Genomic DNA, 22,015 nt, shown 5'->3' on the forward strand with positions numbered 1-22,015 from the left:
GTCAATGAATGAGAGAATTTCGTTAAAAATAGTTTTGAAACAGCACATGTAAAAATGCAAAACGTACCTCTGTAATTTTTTATCTTTATAGTTGGTTCTGTCTCTAGATAGAATCCTGAAATTTACATATTATTTTTTAAGACAACTAACGCACAGCTCCCTGAAATACAACACACGAGAATTCATGAAATGTAAGGTGCAGATGAGAAAACCTGAAGTGTTTGAAGCAAACGGGTCCTTACAGGACCTCCAGGGCGTGCAGGCTGGGTCCTGGCCTCGTGTGTCAGGGACGTTTCTGGTGGATACTTGTGGACTCTCCCAGAAAACACTCGGTGCTGAGAAATCAGTGAGTACTAGGTGTTCCATCTTATCAAAGTCAAAGTGTTATTTCAACCCCACGCTTCTGACAGAATCCAATTATTTGTCTTCGTAAAAGAACACTTCTTTTTACTAAGCTCTTTAATGAACTCTAAGAAACTACTGAATCAGAAGCAAGGACAAGGCATATTTATATCACAAAGGAAAAGAGTGAGGACTTTAGACCATAAACATCCAGGACTTGGAAAAAATCCCCAATTCTGACTCTCGGAGCAAAGCAATTCCCACGTTATCTTGTCTATAAAGGGCCTCTGCCAGCTTGTTTCCAGACTTCTTTTACTCCTTTGATGCTTTCTTTTTTCACACACTTCCAGTATTCTTGAACACTTAGTTGCTGTGGTACCTGTGAACCAAAAGTAAGAATTAAAAGGTCACTGTCTGCAAAGTTAAGCACGGTTCACATGCACTTTGCTGCTGTGTGTTCCCCCCGTGACTCTGAAGGTACCTGAGGTGGATTACGGGGTAAAGCTGATCACAACACAAGCTGTAAAGTAAGCGTGAAAGGTAAGAAGAGAACGTGAGGTAAGAACACCCTCCGGCTAACTATGGAACGGAGAGTCCTCCCTAAGGAGACGGCAGAGACCCTGGGGGGTCTCTTTCATACATTAGTTTAAAAATGTGATTATTTTATACTGTTTTCCTTTTATAATGTTTTATAACATTTCTGGTGTTTGTGAACTTAGCTATGTGGAGTGAAAACTGCAAGCCTTAAACCCTGATTTCACCTTGGCTAAAATTCAAAAGACACTGTAGGTAACCACACACTTGATGAGAAGTCTGAAGCTGCAGCACTACAACTCAGACAAGTGGGCGCGGCCACGGCCCCGCCGGTTAAGCGGCAAGCACGGGCCAGGCAGCACGTGGCCCCTGCGCTGCGGGCCCGCCGGGCGGGGGCGCAGGCCTACTGCAGGGGCACTCGTGACCCTCTCCTGCCACCGGCGGGCAGCTCTCCTGTTTAACACATTTTTTGAGAAATGGCAAAGAGGCTGCTGAGGACACTAAGTTGTTATCTGGGAAGGTTGGCTGAATTTCCAGAAATGTGATGCCTAACGATGAATAACCGCAAGGCTGTAAAACGCGTTTGCTAGTGGAAAGTGTATTTGTTCATTTTTCGTAAGTGGTGTTTGCTGCAGGAAGATGAACCTGCTCCTCTAGGTTGTAATAAACAACTCTGTTTCATGACCCCTCCACCTTCTTTCTCTGGTTCTCCTTTCCGCCGTCCCGGCTGATCACCTACTTACGCGGCAGATAGTCCTCCTGGACCACCGTCTTCAACCTGCACTCTGCGTCCCTGTGTGTTTCTAGCAGATTCTAATCTAAACAAAATTCTGAGTTTGACTTGTCCCATAGTCACAGACCACCATGCGAGTCTGAGTGAATGATGACACCAGCCAACATTTACTCACATGTGTCAGCCACCAAGTATTATTTCACACTTAATTCTCATAATAACTCTCTGGCAGGTTCCACCACTGTCCTCATTATGCAGACGAGGAATCCGAGGCTCAGAAGAATCAAGCGGCTCTGCCAGACCTGGCAGTTAGTGAGTGACACAGCTGGGGCCCGGACCTAGGTGTCCACGTACGGAGCCCAGAGAAAAATTCTAGGCTATGATTTCTCAACAGTAGTTTCTGGTTAGATTCATACGTTTGAAAAAAAAAGCAAAGAATGGTGGACCCATCTGTGGGAGATATTTCAGTGTTGTAATTAGAGCTTGTAATCTCCTTAGAAAATGATGAGAACCCCACTGAGGACTATACATTTCCTCAAACTCTGTTCACTTAATGACATAAAAGCATGTAATTATTCAAAGTCTGTTACCCATAAGCCTCGATGCATCCTGTTTTTTAACACCCCAAGAAACTCTTCGTGACTGAGACATTCATCACCATCCAAATCGAAGATCTTGAAGACGGTGTCCAAAATATTGTTTGAGAGCTCCTGGCCCGTGGCTACCTTCACAGCTCTCTTAAACTCCGCTACAGAGAGAAAATGCAAAAGCTCATCAATCAAGTAAAATAGTCTAAGTCTAAATTCTCATTATTTGAGAAGCAAAAACATCTATATATTTATTATTTGGGAAGTAAAACCAAAACAAAAATACTCATCAAGAACATGTTCAAATAATAAATTTGGCTGAGAAATGTCATGGAAGTAAACGCAAGATAAGCAGGTTATTCTAATCTCATCGATGTTTTGAACGCAGATATTTAAATATTTCCTTCTGCTTCTCAGCAGAAAAATTAGAAAGTAAAAGCAGGTAAGGTGACTGTTGAAACGTGAGTGCTGCTGCCGAACACGGAGAATCAGCACACTGAACTGACTGACTGGCCGATCACTCGTCTTGCTCGTAAGTGGTCCCTGACTGGTGTAACTACTTAAAGAAGAGAGCGACACTGCCTACAGATGACGACACCGAATGACTCGCACGACTTACTCAGCCGGACAGGGCGATGAGCTAAGCTGAACATCTGCATGGCGATGGCGAAGTCCTCCAGGTGGGTCGCAAAGTGACAGAAGGACTTGAACTCATCCAAGCTAATGCTCTAATGAAATATCAAAGTGACTTTTTATTACAATTTTGTAAATATGATAATCTTAAAGATATAATGTGAGTCCTCTTTTCTATCAAGTCTACGAACTTGTATCTTTCTAAGCATGCCTGTCAGAAATTCTGAGATGCAGAGTAAGAACAGAACTACAGATTTCAGAGCAGAGGAGGGGCCCCAGGGGGGCACCCAGCGGGGCCGCTGAGTCTGGCTGCACGCTGTGCCAGCGGGGCCGCCCGGAGCCAGGAGTGCAGGGTGCCAGGAGGTGGGCCTGTGCTGTGGACTCACCTCCGTCTCCTCAGAGGCCCCATGCTGAAGCCTTGACCACCCCATTCCCCACCCTTCCCCCACCGGCCGTGTGGCTGTATTTGGAGGCGGGGCCTGTGCAGAGGTAGTTGTGGCTAGAAGACGCCCTGGGGTGGGCCCCGATCTGACAGGACAGGTCCTGGTGACAGGAGGAGGAGCCACTGGAGCGCTGTCACCTGCGTGTGCACAGAGAGAAATGGCCGTGTGGGGAGCCAGCTGCTGGCCAGCCGGGCAGACCTCACTGGAAACTAAGCACGCTGGTACCTGGACCTTGGCCTCCAGGCTCCAGAACTGAGAACACACACTTGCTGTTTAAGCCTGGAGCAGCCTGAGGCAGCTACCACGTCCTGCTGGGGGCCGGCTCCTCCTTTCTGCTCAGTTTCACCCAGGGACACAGCCCCGAGTCAGGGTGCCGGGTCCAGGGCTGGCCGGGCCTGCTGGGCTGCAGCGCGGCCTTGCCCTCTGCGTGGGCGGCAGCCCTCCCAGTATCAAGCGTGTTGCCTACGGTCTGCTGAATGGGACGATCAGGACTTAAACCTTGGTCCATCTGATTTGTTTTAAACTGAAGTATATTTAAAACCTATGCACTTAAAAACAAAACAAACAAAATGTTTTTTTAAAAATTTTTTGAAAATCTTTTAGCTAGTTTTCCATTAAAAAAGTAACAGTATAAAAATTCTTATTCTGAAAGTAAATTCTTCCTGGCCTGAAAAAAAGTTTCTCCTTGCAGAGACCTTCAGGACCACGCCCTCTGCACATGTGGTGTCTTATTTAAGTTTCAGTGTTTGTGAGTTTATCAAATTTTATTTTTTACAACTTAACTTTTTGAAGAGTATGTACACATGGTAAATAAAAACCCCAACAACACAACGAATGAAAAATGAGAAGAGCTCTTCCCTCTTTGAGCCCCGCGTCCTTCCGGATCCTTCCAGAAACGTTCTATGCCTATGAAACGCACACCCCCGACCCGCACAGCGGGAGCGTCCTCGCCACACACTTCTACACCCGGCTTCATGCTCACCACACAAACAAGAGTGGCTGTTTCTCAGCATCATGACCTCAAAGCAGCCACTAGGTGGAAAGTTGCTGATTTTTTTGCTTTACTGTTGGTGAGAAGTGGTACGTCGTCAGTGTTGGCCTCCGTATGGTTTTACCCGTAACACAGTTAACCACTTCTCACTTGCATGTTTATCGGTCATTTGTGGACTCCCCTGTGTCCTCCGCCCAGACGTCTGATGGGCGCCAGGGCCCTGCAGCTGGGAGACAGCGCACCACGTGTTCTGCACGTCTTCCAGACCAGGGCTGCCTCCTCTCTGCTCCGGACGGTCCCTCCCAGGACGTCGGCACAGTCAGCAGCCTGGAACGAGACGTGGCTCCCTCAGGGCAGAGGACAGCTTCGCCCGCTGCCGGTCATGGAAGACCCAGGCTCCCTGGCTGTAGCGCAGACCCACCGCGTGGGCCTCGGCGGACGGGGACAAACCTGAGGCCTGTGCTGCCACTGACCCAGGAATGACAGGCTTCTCTGGCTCTGACCCAGCCGATGCCCGTGAGGAGGTGCAGTGGTACACACATCTTGCAAGTACATGAAGTCCAGACGCTGGGTAATTAGCACATTGATTTTTAAGACCCCATTATACATTAAATAGGGTAGAAAGACCCTTCAACTCCTGATTTTTTAATATCTCACTATAAATGAAAGAAATTGGCTTATTAAACGTGAGGCCAGTATTTCCCCTCATTTTGTTAATTTTTCCTTTTTTCTTTGACTTTGAGTAGTTTGTGGGGGATGAGGGAGGCAACAGACTTTTAAATTTTAGGTAGTAATTTAACCACTTCACTGGAGTCTCTGGGTTTTGCTTAGCACGCATGCTAGGACACCGCTCCAGTGTTTGTACGTCCTCAGTGTCGTTCTCCTCCTAACTTTGACCCGCGCAGAATGCACCTGAGGCCTGAGAGGGACAGAGGTCCACGTCCACGTCCCCCTCCGATGGCCAGTGAGCTGTCCCAGTGCCATTTCCTCCTGGTTCTTCTCTCACCCAGCTCATCGCAATCTGAGTTTATACACAGCAAGTTTCCCAGTGTAACTGTATCTCTTTCCGACTTGATAGTCTGTTCAACTGATTTGTTGGTCAGATTCACTGTTGGTAACACTTTGGTTCCAATATTTGGTGACACATCTTACTATCTCAGCATTTTCTTTTTTTAAAGACTTAATTTTTTTAGAGCAGTTTAGGTTCACAGCAAAAGTATGGGGACGGGGCAGGAATTTCCAGGCACCCCTGCCCCTCCGAAGTTTCACAGACTCCAGTGGCTTGTCTGGCCCGCTCCTGAGAACCCCAGAGCACTTGCAGTGAAGCTCTGGTTCCCTCCTGACTCCCGCACGTCCCCTCCTCCACGTAGTCAGGTGTGTCATGCTGTCTGTCTGGCCAGCAGCCACGTGACACGTCCGGGTTCAAACGCTCACTGCTGGACGGTGACATAGTCCTTGCTTTCCTGCGCAGCCTTGGAGGGTGGCGTTTCTTCCAGACGGTGGGGCTCTGAGGGGCAGAGCCTCAGAGTCCGGTCCCCCACGGGCCACAAGGGAAACAGCGTGACTGAGAAGGCGACCTCCCCTCTGTCAGCCACAGGGTTTCAGACCTGATGTGTGAGGGCAGAGAACCTGTGCTGTTCAGACTCATTTAACACTACATTTGCAGACTAACTTAGGGGACAACTGCTGTGTTTGTAATGCTAAGACTTTCCACTCAGTAACGGGAAGTCTCTGTAATTAGGTAAGTTTTCTTTTACATCCATCAAGGCTTTAAAGAGTTTTCTATGTATTTCTTGTTAAATTTATTTCTAATTGTTATATATCTCTACTGAAATGACATTTTTCTTATATTTTATTATCTTTTTTTTCCACTACAGAGATAGCTTTAAAAATTATATAAAAACATACGCCCATTTCAAAAAAAATTTTGGAACAATAAAGTAAAAATCACTTGAAATCTTAGCACTGTACACTAACTGTTATTACAGCTTAGCAGTCATCACTTCCGCAGTACCTGTGTACACACACACGCACACACCTGCACACACATGTGCTGTTACACTTTCTGGCCTGTCGTCTGCACAGCTGCTCCCAAGAGAGCAGCACTGTGACACGCACTGTGCTGAACGCAACTTCTGATGGCTTTTCAGTTTGATTCTCCTGGGTTCTCCTGTAATCACATCACATGCAAAGACAACGGCCGCCGCTCACACTTCTAACTCTTCTATCCTGTGGATCTGCACCGGCCAGGTAAGCTTCCCAGACATGAGAAGGTGGTGGGCGATGGTGCACCCCCCCTGCACTGGGTGCACGGCTGCGGCCACTACACGGGGTCTGTCCTAGGCAGCACTTCCTTCGTAAGAAAACAGTACGTGAAGAACATTCCTCAATTCAATCTTACACTCAAATAACAGAGAGCAGCTTAGTTTTGATTAATCTTAGTTTTGATTAATAATAAAGTTATTTAATTTTATAAATACATTAGCGTTATTTTATCTGCATCATGAGCATAATAAAAAGGGATACCAACCTCTCCTGCTGACAACTTCTCTCGCACATTTTTCCAATAAACGTCTTTATTTTCAGTGTTAGTGAAGAAAAGGAGCCACTCTGCAAAGTCTTCTTTTCTCATGAAACTCAAACCTTTAGAAAATTGCAGGAACTCCATTTCTTGGACCTCGGTTTGTAAGTTTTCCATAAATCTAGACATTAAAATATGAGATGGATGTAAGCAGCTCATGGCTTCATGTGCTGGACCTAGGCTGTGGCCCTGGGGGTGAGTGCTCTGACCCGGCGGCCCGCACCCAACCTGGCTGTGCAAGTTACGCTTGGCAACTTGCACCCTGATAAACTTCAAGACTTAGAAACCTGTAAGATGCTGCTCTGGTACATCCAGAGAAAACAAGACTATACAGAAAATAAATTTTTTTCAAATACAGAAAAAACATCACTAGTCGAGAAACTCAAATTTCAGTTAGAATACTGCTTTTAGAACATTAATGATAACTAATGGCTCCTAACAGTTTCCAGATACCAAAGTTGATCAGTGTAACCAATGGCCTTACATCAAAAGCTTAGATTTACCTAAAAATGCTTATAATCTTTTGGACCGTAACGTATGTCTGTATGACTCAATATTATTTTTTTAAACAAAAACAACATGGTGCTTTGATCAAACTGTCATCTACAGCTTCCTGGGAAAGGTGCAAGTTGAAGGGATATCAGATTAAAATATGCTTCCTTTGAATGAGAACCCAGAAATGCCGTACTTCACTTATTTATAACCTAAATCATGTGAGAAGAATCATTATCTGCATGAGTTTCACTCTGTGGCAGATCCTCCGCTCACTTTCCCACATGTCCAGGGGGCCGCACCACCGGTCATGCCACAACTTAACAGAAACGCACACGGGGGACCAACAGGAGTGTTCTCGTTCAGCTGGAGAAACACTGCTGCTGTTAAAAATTGACTTGCTTTAGATTCTGATCACCGCACAGAAGCTAAAAGCAAGAAGAGGGAGTTTGACTTTAGGCGTCTATCTATGTGGGAGGTAAGAGTCTGTTACCCGCAGCCTTTTCTGAATGTACTGGATACACAGATTTATTTATCAGTGTTGTGTATCTTTCTGGGTCAGAGCAGGATTTCATTTAAAATTTGAAGCATTTCAAGTTTGGACTGATCCACAACAGCTCTGACTGACATGCTTTGTCCTTTGTTTCGCTGTTCCGTGTGCTGCGCTGGCAGTCAGTGCCGCCTTGCAAGGACGTTAAAGGGGGGCTTTGCTTGCAGATGAGGGCACAGTGACTAGAGGAGCAGAAAATACAGAGTAAAGGCATTACTAACTTGTTCCTTTCCTTCTTCTTTGCGCTCCATCTGAGGTTGAAATATTACCAACTTACTTGCTGTTAAACTATACAGCTACTCTCAACTAATTAGACTACTTTTGAGAAATACTACATATGCTTAATGATAATAACCTTGCCTAAGCCTAAAACTACATCTCGTTATGATGTCAGAGTCTGGAACATGCTACTGGACATAAACACTGAACTGAAGAACTTATAGTAGAGCCACCCTCTGGCCCGCCCTGACCCCCTCGGGGACAGAGCAGGGGCACCTGTCACCGGTTCTCGCTCCTTCCTACTGCAGCACGAGTCCCAGCAAAGCCTCCCTGAACTCCTTGTCTGGCCTCATGTCAGTTCCTGCTGACCAAGGAGTCCGAGGACCCAGGTGGGAACGTTTGTCTCCTTCAGTGCCTTTCCTAGAGACTTACAAGCTGTAGCTTATAAAACAATGTCCTTTATCAGAGAAGCTGTAAGAAGGAGGCTGAGACAAAGGATGGAAGAGAAAAGGCAAACAACTCTTTATGAGGAAGGGTTACCATCACACTCCCATAAAAACAAATTAAAAGCTGCAAATAGCATACTGAATGCTTATTGTGGAATTTCGATGATTAATTTGGCCAGTATGATGGTGAAAAAAATTATACAGGGAAACTATTTTTGTTACTTTATGACGTATGCACAATTTTAAAGATATACTATGATCATCACAGTCTAACCCAGTATACCTGTAATTTTAACTTCAGGGGCACTCTGCTCTATTCAAGAGACAAGCTCCTGAAAAACTGCATTTAAAGCAGTCTCTATTAACTGGATCTTTTTTTTTTAGTTGCATGATGGCATGACAGATTTCGCAGGGCCTATTATTTACAGAAAGTCCTATTAAAAAAATTTTAAGTAAGAATTCTAGATGAAACTATTCTGTTTAAGGAAAATTAAAGTTAGAAGCAACTTTAAACAGTCACTAAAGCCCTACGATCTTATCTCCTATGTCTTGGAAACTCTCCCACTTGGAAATCCTTTTTGCCACAACGCTAGCCCATCTCTTGCCTGCAATCCCAGTGGTCCCCTCCCTCACAAAGTCCTCCCTTTACCGCTACCCATCATCCGGAGAGAGTGATGGGCACGTCTGAGCAGGTACCCTCCACGGGTCTCCGTTCAGGGCCTCCCCTCGCAGGGTTAACTGAAGCTGGATCTTCCGGTGAGCGAACCCTCCCCTAGGTGGGCACACCCTTCCCTGGCCCCTCTCCCCCCTCCATGCTTATTTACAGCTCTGGAGGCCCGAGGTCCTTTGCCAGCCACAGGTCCTCACACCTGTGTCTCTTCTCAAGCTGCTCTCTTTCCTCAGGTGGCCTCGCTGCTGCTCATCCGCCTGAGGAGGCAGGAGGGCACCGCATCTCACACCCTGCAAGTGCCAGGCCCATTTCACAGGTAAAGCAGTCAGCTCAGGGTGGGTGAACACGCTGTTGGTGTAACGCTGACAGCCACCCGCGATACATACTAACACATCCACACACACCCTTCCCAGGCTGTGAAGGCACCGCTGAGTAGTCCCAGAGAAACGCCGTGGACCCCTGTGCCGGAGGCCCGGAGGCCCGGAGACCGCACGGCCGAGCGGAGCTGCCCGGCTGAGCCCCCGGGGCCGGGGCCGGGGCAGGGGCAGCCAACCAGCGGCAGCGGCCACCGCGTGCGCCTGCGCAGACCGGAAGGGCGACCCTGCCCCCATCGGGGAACCACCCAGGTGACCCAAAGACTCATGGCAATAGGAAACGGTCACTGTTTGACGTTAAGTTGGGCAGGTTTGCTTTAAATTAAGAACCAACTGTTATAGTACGTTACTAAATATAATTATTATAGTCTATACATGAATATTATTTTTCGTAATAAGTTAATTTTGTTTAGCATAGTAACTTTAATTTACATTTCGCAGGTTTTTCTCTCAGACGAATTCCGTATAATATGTGGCTTTACGCTCTGCAGTTCTGGGGCACGAATGTATTCAGTTGTTTCTTCACCTCTTACCTATAAAATTTCCCTAAATGAATATAAATATTTGCACTTACTTACGAAATTCTTTATAATGCAGTTTTTTTTCCCCTTTTTTCCCAAAGAAACGTAGCTGAAGGGTTGTGTTAATCTCAGGTTCTTTCACTGTTGGTTCCTACAAAAAAAGGGTATAATAATTTTAGGTAATCATAACCAAGGACAAAAATGGACACGGCAGCCTAGAACTCCTAGGACAATACCCACAAAAGATTCTTGTAACAGCAGCAGCAAACAACATTCTATTACTCTGCACAGCACCGTTCTCTACGGACTTCGCTCGAGCAGGAGAAAAACACCGAGGGCTAACACACCGGAATCGCTCCGGGGGGACTTCAGCTATGGGCACAACTGGAGTGGGCCAGAGAGAGAGCTCAGAATAGTGAAACTAGTTATCTCAAAATGTGACCTCCTAGCATTTTCTAATGAAGCAGGACGGAGAGAATCAAAGCAGGAAAGTCTTGGACCTTCTGCTGAATGTTGGAAATTTGAAAAATGCTAGCTTTTCCTAATGATAAAGTTAACAGGTGAGGATTCTATTCAAGGTAATGAGTGATGCAGATCCACAGACCCTTCCTCCTTCCAGTCTCCCAGAAAATAAACAAAAATAGTAACACAGAACCACTAAAAAGATTATCAGCAGCAACTAAACAACAAAAGGGTTTAAACCATATAGTTTGAGGGAGAAACGCTGGATTCAGGTGCTGGTCCAGCCTGCCTCCCAGACACAGCGGCAGGCAGTGTGCCTGTCACCTGACAGAACCCAAGAAAACCTTGAATCTAAGGCAGCTGGGACAAGCCGTGGGGAAAAGCAGGCTACTTGGCAGCGTGTGGAGCTCAGGCAGAGGGGGGCCCCTAGAATCTTCTGGGCACTGTTCAGTGGAGGATAAGCAGGAACCCAGAGGTGGGGTGCACCACGGAGGGCGGGGAGGGCAAGGTCAGGCCCATCAGCGGGGGCGCAGGAAGAGGGGCAGAGTTTGCACATGAAGTCTGTCTGGAGAAACACATGGGAGTTGGTGACGGGAGGAAAATTCTGCCTACATACATCCTTCTGGGAGCCTCTTGAGGTCGGATCACGTGAATGTAGCAATTCTACTCAAATATTTAGAAAAGTCAAGTTACTGATGATTTTCTGGACTATCTGGGAATACTTATTTGAACAAACAGAATAGAGAAGCTACTGTAAATAGCATCTGTTTGGAAACGTTCGGCTTATTGCACATACCTGGCATTCTGTTTCACTAGTTACTGCTGTCTTCAGGTCATCCTGTTTACTTATGATCTTCTGCAGCTAAAAAGAGTGCAAACATGAATTCAGCTGTGTGTCTACCGGAATTCTCAAAACAACCTAAAAAACAGATGCTAAGTTTTTATTACAAAATATATACCAGTAATTTGTTAAATATTAAATTAAATATTAAATTTTTTATTATAACTCCTGATACCAGTTTTTTTCTTAGATCATATAAGAATTAAAGGAGAATGATATACAAGTATTAACATTGTTATTACTATGATTTGGATCACTTTTTCTCCTAAGAAAGCTGGCTTACTTAATGTATATATATACTAAAGGCATCACTATGTAAAAACTTCATGATTATCCTCATTTTTCAAGAGGATTTTTATTCATAATTAATTTTTCTGATTGTTTATGGCCATACGGCAAGTGTATAGCTCTTAAAAAGCTATTCATATCATATAAACAGCCTTCCCTTTTCTCTTTATGCATTTATAAAGCTTCGAGATAATTTATAGGCCTACGTTTCTGCCAGTTAAAAAACTGTCAACGGTACCTCAGGACTGAGCACGCTGAAAACCCACCTACCGTTCAGTGTCATCTGTGCCAGTCCTCACATGGAAAGCAAATTAAAAAAAGGTTTAAAAAAAATTAAATGTAGACAAAATCTCCACCCGTTTTTTTCTAGATGACTTCTTTGTTAATAGTTTGAGAAGGGCTGCCTCAAATGTTGCTGCTTCTGCTACATTTGTTGTAGGCTTAAGGCTCGTCTCTAGCTCTCTAAAGCCCTCAGACTTTTCAACACTCGACCCTCCCCCCCAATTTTAGGGAATAAAGTTAAAAAGCTTTTATTTGTTTTATCCTTTATCTAAGTTGACAATCAGTATACTGCCATGTTCAACACCCAAACATTTCTTACTTTGCTTAAAACTGCTCCTCTTAAAATTTTTATTAGGGATAATTTCAAACACAGCAGAGAGAACCCTGTAATAAACTACCCCCAGCACATGACTCGGGTGCAGCCTTACCCATGTTCCACCACTCGTGGTCCCTAGTCACCCACCCCCGCTCCCGACTCGTCATTAATATTCACAGCTCTTTCGGGAAGACTCGCGTGCATTGCAATACACAAATCTGGGCCGTTCAGTTTTCATTAGTTTAGAGATTCAAATAAATGGCACTAAGTAGTCTGTGTCTGCCATCATCTCCTGTAACTCGGCACAGTGGCTCTGTGATTTATCTGTGTTGTCTGCTATCAGGACACGTTCCCATTTATTGCTGAGCTGGACCCGTTTGAATAAATACACAGCTGTTTATCCATTCATCTGTTGACAGATGTTCGCGTTACTGCCTCCAGTTTTCGCCTACTGTGACTTAAGCTGCCATAAACATTTTCTTTTTCCCCCAGCTTTACTGAGGTATACTTAACACACAAACTTGCACACAGTAATGTACACATCTCGGTGAGTCTGAACCTCTGCACACCCCCTAACACACCACCACCATCAAGGCAGCAGACACAGCTCTCACCTCTGCTGTGGTTTTGGTGACTCAGCATGAGATTCTGCCTCTTGATGCACATTCACGTGCATGACACCGTGTTGCTAAGCGTGTGCACTGTTTGTGCAGCGCAGCTCCCACAAACTTCCCTGTGCAGCCTCTGTTGTCTTTGACATGCTTTAACATTTCTCTTGGGTAAATTCCCAGGAGGGAACAGTTAGGTCTGTTTGACTTTGTAAGAAACTGCCAAACCTTTTTCCAAAGTGAATTCTGGTTCCTTCACAGCCTCACCATGTGGTCTTATCAGTCTTTTAATTTCAGCCATTCTGTTGGAAGAACAGTACTTCTCTGTGGTTTTAACGTGCATTTCCCTGATAACTCACTTTTTCAAGTGCTGTCTCCTATTCACACATTTTCTCTTCTGATGTGTCTGTTGTACTCTTCTATCTAGATTTTAATTTTTTTTAACTACTAAGTTGTATGGATCTACTATATATTCTGGACACAAGTCCTTTGTCAATTACCTGCTTGGAAAATATTTTCTCTTATCCTACAGTTTGCCTATTCATTTTCTTAATATACAGAAGCCATTAATTTTGATTATCATTGTTTTTCCCTTAATGGTCACTGCTTTCAGTGCCCTAAGTAACTGACTTACTGATCCTGAAGATACTCTCTTATATTTTTTCCCAGAAGCTTCATGGTTTTAGTTTTTATGTTTAGACATAAGATACATCTCAAATACACTTCTGTATGTGGTCTGAGGCAAGGGTTATGGCTAGCTTTTTCATGTACATAATATCCTGTCCTTTGTTCTAGTGTTATTTGTTGAAAAGACTTTCCTTTCCTCATTAACTGATTTGGAGGCTTTACTGAGAATTGTGACCACATATGTGTGGACTCTGCTCCCCTCCACTGATCTACCTGTCCATCCTTAGGGCAACGTCACAGTGTCACCATTACTGCAGGTCTGCAGAATCTTAAAGTTAGGTAGTGTCAGAGTATCCAGATTTATTCCTGCTTTTCAGGATTGATCTGGGTGGTTCAGATCCTTTGCTTTTAAATATACTTTTTAAAATCAGCTCATTAATTTCTATTAAAAAAAAAGCCGGCTGGGTATCTGCTTGGGGAAATTGAATCTTTAGACCAATTTGGGAAGCAGTGACATCTTAACACTACCAAATCTTCAATCCATTAACATGGTGTATTTCTCCATTTATTGAGGTTTCCTTGAATTTCTACCAGCAATGTCTGGAGTTTCTGGTGTATGTTTTTTGTTAAATTTATTTCTACTTCTTTTATATCATTTGGCACCGTCTAAAAAGAACTGATTGTAACTTCATTTTCCAAATATCTGCTACCATTATATGGAAACACAATGGATTTTTCTATACTGACCTCCCACCCGGAGACCTTGCTAAACTCACTTACACATCTTTGATTTGGCTGATCTGGTTGTCAGTTCCTTAGTCCTGTTGTCTGTGGTAAAGTCAGATTTACTTCTTCCTTTCTCATCTTTCCCCCCTTTCCCCCCTTGTATTGCTTTTATCTCTAGAATCTCCAGCAAAATGTCAAACAGAAGGGGTAAGAAGACGTCCTTTGCCTGGTTCCTGACCTCAAGGGGAAAGCGGCCAGCACTTCATCTTGTGGCAGGATGTATCTTCAAATTTTCTGTGCGCACCTTTCACCAGACTGCAGTTCCCTCCTATTCCTACCTGCTAACTTTTGTCACAAAAGTGCTTATTTTGTTAAATGCTTTGTGTGCATGAACTGATATGATCGTGTTGGTTTCTCTTTTGTTCTGTTAACACGATGGACTGCACTGACTGAGTTTCAACTATTAAGCGAATTTTGTACTCTGTGGATAAATCTCACTTGGTTGTGATGCGTTATTTTATACAGCGCTTGACGAGCTTTGCTCCATCTGGTTAAGCACTTTCATATCTCTGTTCATGAGGAAAGGTGGTCTATAGTCCACTTTTCCTGTTAGGTCTTTGCCAAATTTTAGCCATCAGGGACGTGCTGGTCTCATCACATGAGGGAACTGTTCCCTTGTCCTGCGTTTTCTGAAAGAGTTTGTGCAAACTGGGCATTTCTGCATCCCTGTGTGCTTGACAGGTTTCACCAGTGAAACCATCTGAGCCTGTACATTTCTTTATGGGAAAGTTTTTGATAACAAATCCAATTCCTTTGATAAAGGGCCATTCAGATTTCTATCCCATCTCTTGTTAGCTTCGATAAGTTTTGTTTCTTAAGGCACCTGTCCGTTCATCTGACTTATCAAATCCCAGGCACACAGGAACCAGTCCCCACAGTGTTCCGCTTCTGTCCCTCCAATGCCTGTAGGATGTGTGGTGAGCGCTCCTCTTCATTGCTAATACTGGGCATTTGGATCTCTTTTGTTGTTGTTTGTTTTTCTTAGGTCAAGTACTAAAGATCAGTCAAATTTATCAAATAGATAACTTTAAACATAGGAACAGATGTTATTCATAAAATGATACACATTTTTATAGAAAATTCAAAAGTTATCTTTTATTATAAGACAATATGGTTATTGTCTATAGTTATAATCTTCACGTAGTCATTGCAAATAGTTACAAAACGAAACAAAACAAAAAAGCAAACAGAATTGGCTCACTGAAGCCAGAGCTCTTTCAGGAGGCTTATCCCAGTATCATGTGGAACCTAGAACAAGGGTCAGTCCTGAAGTCTGACCATGTGGGTTTAGTGCCAGATGGAGCTGTCCTGCCAGAGTCTTGGCTAAGGCGTTCTGGCCTGGACTCAGGGAGCGGTTACGGCAGGTTCGGCTGCACTGTGAAGATCGCAGTGCTGTGTATCTTGTTTTATAGTAACAGCTCCATTTGAAAGGCCATGAACACTTTGTGTCCGGGTATCCTCTCAGGCCAGAAGGCCTCTCTGGCCTACTACGGTGCTTTCTGAGACGGCTGCAAGTGACGCTGAGTCACCACGGCACTGCGCTAAGCGCCCCCCCAGGACCACGTGCGGTCTCCGTGCTGGGAGCACAGCAGTCGCGGGCAGAGGGCGGCACGGGGTGCTTTCGCTGAACTTACATTCCAGTGGGGTGTAGGCAACGCGCAAGTGGGCAAAGCAGTCAGGTAATTCCAGAATTTTCAGTCTTGTGCTACGACTGGAATGAAAAGGCAATGAAGTGGTAGCCGAGAGTCAGGCTTACTCTGGGGAGCTGTCTTTGAGGACGTGGCATTTGGGCTGAGAGCGGAATAATTAAAAGCTTCCAAGGGGGTGGGGAAAGGGCATTCTAGGCAGAGGTGGGAGCGAAGTGTCTGGCAGAAACGGCTGCTTTGCTAGAGAACCAAGGCCAGGTGAAGACAGAGGCAGCAGGAGGGCTCCCGACGTCTAACAGCCAAACTGAGCAGCTCCACACTGATCGGTATTTTGGTTTCAGGCTGAAAACGGAGACAAGTATTTGGGGCCGGTTTACCTCGTCTTTGCTTCCAGAATGGATCGTGATTAAGCTCTGGAATAAGAACGCTGTTCCAGAACCAAGAAGGATAAATTCTCCGGAAGGCCTTCACAGTTAACAGCAACTCTAGCAGGCACATTTAGTTTCCCTTTCCTTTTTTGCTGGGGGGAGGTGACTAGGTTTATTCACTTATTCTTAGAGGAGGCACCAGGGACGGAACCCAGGACCTCATGCGTGCTAAGCATGCACTCTGCCGCTGGAGCTGCAGCCCCCCTTAGCAGGTATACTTAGTATAGTAAGATTATCACACCGCTGCGTTCAGACACAGTCCTTCCCACCAGTATGAAAGACCTGTGAAATCAAGGGACCACCTAAGGAGAAATTTATACTAGTAAACAGACCTGTCATCAGTCTCTTGTTCGAAGAAATTACACTGAAACTCTGGCTCTTATCCCGAATAAGCAGATGTACCTTCTATCGCGGTAAAGACGAAACGGACTGACTGTCACTGGCTTTGACCGCTGCAGGCAGCCTGCGGCCTGCTGACAGAGGAGAGTTTACACGGAGCGCTGCCACTGTACTTGTTCTTGGGATGACGAAGTGAGCAATAAATACACTTACCACGCAGCGCGCAGACCTGATGTTAACAAAACCGGAATGCACCACACAGCACAAAAGAAACAAACTAAGGCAATTTATATTCTAGTACATTTTCCTAAGACTTCATATGAATAGATTTCTTCGTTACTTTTGCATTTGCTGTTCAAGTCACTCTGCTATACCTCTGTTTTGGGTATTAAAGTAATTCTCGTAATTTTCTAGCACTTACGACAGGAAGAGCAACAAATAAAATTTACTGGGGAAACAGTCAGATAAGCTGAAAAAACTCACAAATCCCTGCCCCTTAAACATGCTTCTCTGACCTGAAAAGGACTGTTTGGCTATTTCAGTAAAACTTCACATAGAAGAGGATACACACTTAGGTTTCCAAATATGACAACCATGGAAATGAAATAATTATTCAAGTAATTAATGTAAATGCTTTTTCTCCTCTAAGCTGTTATTTTTAATTGACATAGTGTATCATGCTCCACGGGTTATCAAGTTTAGTGTTTCATTTCTAAGATCAGCACAAAGAACCTTTTACAGGCTTAGGAGGTTGACCAGGAAAAACTGTGGTATTCAGAAAGCATTCTTCAAATTCAGCGTGTTGAATGATTACGCAGAAAAAGTATCTGAAACACTCCTGAAGCAGGTGTGTGCCACGTCCCGGGTGGAGGCTGCCCCGCAGGGAAGGAAACCCTGCAGGACGTGGCTCCCTGGGCCCCTGAGAGGAGACCTGGGGAAGAAGGGGGCTGACATTTGCTCACAATGACTTTCTAATGAAACACTTTTTTGGGGGTCCAAATCCATCTCTCTTCTATATAACATATTCTGAATACGTGGAACATTCCAAATGTTCTTTCAGCAGTTAAACGGTAGTCTTCTCTACAGCTTTTAGTACATTTAACTTCTCCCACTTTGAGAAAATGAATTTTATAAGATTATCACCTGTTTTCTGAATAGTACAGTGAAACCTCATGTACCTAGAGGCTGATTTCAGACAACTTCAATCCTCTGGAATCCTCCAGCCTTTTTACTTAAGCTGCAAACGCAGGAGTAAGAAAAATCTTTTCCAGCATCTGAGACAACTGTCATAAGGAGTATGCAACAAAGTACATCTAAAAATTCCTCAGTGTCTTTAGCCCTGTATACTCTAGAGCAGTGCTGACCAGCAGGAGTGTATCGGCCTGCGTGATTTAGAATGTTTTAGTAGGCACGTTAGAACCAGGAAAAAGGCAAGTATACAGCGCAGTGATCAGCACCTACTAACTACTTAGAAAAACCACTGATGGATTAATGAGCACACACACAGATGACTAATTTAGGACCGAAAAGAGCCTTTGAGACACGAAACAAATGGAACCCTCTCCCACTGCGGGTGGGAATGTAAAACGGTACCCAGAAAACAGAACCGGCAGCTTCTTAATTTATACTTAGCGTATGACCTGGCAACCCCACTCCTAAGTATTCAGTCAAAGAAAACACGCGTTCACCCGAAGACCTGTGTATGAATATTCACAGCAGCCCCAGCCTGGAAACAACCAGCATGCTCATCCACAAGGGACTGGGGAGATGAACGACGTCCACACAACAGAGCCCACCCCCCACCAAGCGGCGAGGACGGGCGGACCACTGACGCCGTGGCAGCGCGGACGGGCCCGAGTGAGGCAAGCAGAGTGCACACTTTCTGATTCCATTTACGTGAGACTCGAGGAAAGGAGCACGTCGATGCTCGAAAAAAGCAGAGGGCTGGTGGTTGCCTGGGGCCAGGAGGGGTGAGGAACGGACTTAAAGGCCCAAGAGGGCTTTCTGGAGCGCGGGAAATGTTTCAGATCTTGACTGGGAGGTATGGACATAGTGCATAAATTTGTCAAAACTCATCCCTCTGCACACTGTGGACAGGTGCAGTTTATTGTATATAACATAACCTCACAGTTAAACCCCTCTAGACCATGACTTCACAAATTTAAGTACTGAAATATTTGGTTTTATACATAAGAAACCACCTCAAATATTAAGAAAACATGATGTAGCAAAAAGAAGGCTGCAAAATAGAGAACACGTTTATGAACAGTGGGCTCCTACAAAAAGCAGGTTACAAACATTTAAGAAGTTCACACAGTATCTGGAGGAGGGTGCAGAGCCGCGAACCTCAGCGCAGGGCGAGCCGAGGTGAGGGAAGGGGCAGGTGTGTGGCTGCACAGTGGTGGGCGCAGCTCTCAGTGTCTCAGTCCGAAGGCAGCAGAAGCCACCCAGTGTGGCCAGTGCCGGAAGCTGTTCAGCTACTTAAAAAGTCTGTTAAACTGAGGAATCATTTTAAAGAAGAAAGACACCTGCACAACGAACATTTTAATTAACTTACATAAGTAACATCCGTTTCAGAACCAAGGCCTTTTCTTTGGAGTGAAGCCACTGATTGAAATTACTTGTTACTTTTCTTGACTAAGTATATAAAAGATAATTTATTATCTGCAGTTCTCAGTTTCATTTTCATTAAAGTGCAGCAAAAATGTAAAGAAACAGGCAAAATTATATCTCAAAATTATGACTTTATCACATCTTCAATACAAAAATCAATATATTTTATAATCCTTTCTTATTTCTTCAAAAGCCGGTGTGTATTTTACATTACAGATCATCATATGATGTATTCCATTAGAAATACAGGCATACCTCGTATTATTGTGCCTTGCAGATTTTGTGTTTTTTACAAATTGAAGGTTTGGGGCAACCCTGCATTGGTAGAGGATGGTTAGCATTTTTAGCAATGAAGTATTTTTAAATGAAGGCATGCATATTAGGACAGGACGCTATTGCACACTTAATGGACTACAGTACAGTGTAAACACAACAGGTGCTTAACAATGCACCAAAATTAACTAGAATCTACTTACCTTAAAAAATTCCTTTTTCTCAACCATCTCATCACCATCTGCATCCAGCATTTTAAATGCAACATGAAACCCAGTATGGGGTTCTGCAAGCAAGTGAAAAATGAATAATTATGGCAATGTTGGTGAAAGGCCATTTATTTGCAGATATACAGATCTTCAAACTTGAAATGAGCCACCAGAAACAACGTAAGTGCCTAAGACAGAGAAAAAGCTGTACCTGCTTAGGACACCAGCTTGCAGAGGCTGACCTGCCTCCATGGCGTGCTGCTCCCCCGCCGTGCTCTGCTCGTCAGAGCACACGTAGTTCAACCACTTACTTTATTTCTGTAGCTATACTCGGCGCTTTCCTGTATTCTTACAGTACCTTGGCTATTTTCATTTGATTATCCTTTATTTCCCTTTCTCAAGAGTAAGGCTTTAAAAAAATTACTCGGAAGTGATTCTGGACTTACAGGGACGCTGTGAGGTCAGCACAGCGTGCTCTCACCGGCCCCCCACCCAGCTGCCGCTACCGTCAACATCTTCTGGAACCTCGTGCCTTTATCAAAACTAGGAACTTAACACTACAGCATTTTACACTAAACTACGGCCTTTATTTGGGCTTCGTGTTTTTTCTACTCTAGGATCAGACACAAGAAAACATGCTGGATTTAGTTGTGATGTCTCCTCAGTCTCCTCCAAGCTGGGGAAGTTTCTTAATCTCTCCTTGGTATTCTTGGCTTTGACAGTCTGAAGAGGGCTGGTCAGGAATTTTGTAGGATGTCAGATGAGGCTTTTTAAAAAATTGTTTTTGGGGGGAGGGAGGTAATTAGGTTTTTAAAAAAATTTATTATTTTTTTAATGGAGGCACTGGGGATTAAACCCAGGACCATGTGCATGCTGAGCATGCCCTCTACCACTAAGCTCCCCCCTGCCCACCTCGGACGAGGCATTTAAAAAAAAATTATTTATTATTTTATTTTGGGGGAGAGGAAATTGGCCTTTTTATTAATTAATTTTTTAATGGAGGCATTGGGGACTGAACCCCGGACCTCGTGCATGCTAGGCGGGTACTCTCCCGCTGAGCTATACCCCCCAGATGAGGCATTTTTAATATCCCTAAGTGAAGGCTAGGTCTGATTCTTCTGCTCAAAGAGCCTTCAGTCAGGAGACAAAGTTACAGGAGCAGGGAGCAAAGGAGGCCGAGAGCCCAGGGATGATCCGATCCAAGCGTCATCTTGCAGGGACAGACGCCAAGGCGCCGGCAACACCCGCAGTGACAGAGACGCAAGTCCTGAACCTCCGCGCCCCGCCGGGTGGGAACAGTCAGGGTCACTGAGGGACTGAGGTACTCACTGGTGAGGACTGTAAGCAGGAACAGATACTCAGTGTACGAAACGAGCCCTGAAAGAGAGAGAGCACACACAGTGAAAACAAGTTTCAGGCGGTTTAGACGTGATCACACACATACACATACTGTATGGAACCTGCACCCAAGTAAAAACACATTTTACTTTAAATGACCTCTCTTTGGTACTACGGAGAACCGTCATAAGAGAGTCTAGTACGAATGCTTAAAAAAAAAAGACTGATCAGGTCACTGTCGCTAGCAGGAAGGGGAACGGACGTTGGCCAGCAAACAAAGGCGTCCACGAGGGGCTTCACTTGCACGGCATTCTGCGTTATCTCTACACAAAGTTCACTATTCGTAACATCTCAACTGAAGCAAACTTACAAATTCAGTAGAATGACAGAGATCTGGATATGCGAAAGGTCAAACTACATTATCAAAATGAAGTCATTCGATCTTCACAGCAGTGACCTGACTGGCCTTTGAGAAGCCATCCCTCCCCACTCCTGTCTGGGTGGGACGACTCGTCTTCACCTCTGGAGGGAGATGCTGACTGGCCAGGCGGCAGCTACGCTCCTGCAGGGCTGAGCCCTGCCCAGCCAGATGCGGGGACTGGGGGCACCGCTGCGAGAATGCTGGGCCACTCGCTCCACTCCCCCAAAGCTTTGATGATGCAAGAACGTCCCACTTAGGACAGCGAGGCCAGACGAGTGCCTGGACCTTCCAGAGGGCTGGTCTCCAACGGCAGGCCAGAAAGAGGCTGTTTGAACCTTGGATGAAGCTGGGCTGAAGCTGGATCTATGTCTGCCCACTAAATAAACTTCCTCTTCTGCTCCAGTAAGCAGTGTCAGGTTTCC

The 22,015-nt window shown here is 44.8% G+C and overlaps 1 protein-coding gene across 1 annotated transcript in view; it reads right to left on the reverse strand.

Annotated features, from left to right (window-relative positions):
- Positions 1-441: 441 nt before the first annotated feature.
- The window catches only part of MICU2 (mitochondrial calcium uptake 2), a 69,782-nt gene continuing 48,208 nt past the window's right edge, over positions 442-22,015 (reverse strand). Inside the window, exons 5-12 of the mRNA XM_072975994.1 lie at positions 21,164-21,211; positions 19,829-19,911; positions 11,375-11,440; positions 10,170-10,267; positions 6,794-6,965; positions 2,816-2,924; positions 2,200-2,357; positions 442-721 (exon numbers count right to left, since the gene is read on the reverse strand). Of these exons, the coding sequence (XP_072832095.1) occupies positions 617-721; positions 2,200-2,357; positions 2,816-2,924; positions 6,794-6,965; positions 10,170-10,267; positions 11,375-11,440; positions 19,829-19,911; positions 21,164-21,211 (839 nt within the window). The 3' untranslated portion in view covers positions 442-616. The remainder of the gene's footprint in view (positions 722-2,199; positions 2,358-2,815; positions 2,925-6,793; positions 6,966-10,169; positions 10,268-11,374; positions 11,441-19,828; positions 19,912-21,163; positions 21,212-22,015) is intronic.

Source organism: Vicugna pacos, chromosome 14, assembly GCF_048564905.1.
Source record: "Vicugna pacos chromosome 14, VicPac4, whole genome shotgun sequence".
In the NCBI taxonomy this organism is placed as follows: Eukaryota; Metazoa; Chordata; class Mammalia; order Artiodactyla; family Camelidae; genus Vicugna; species Vicugna pacos.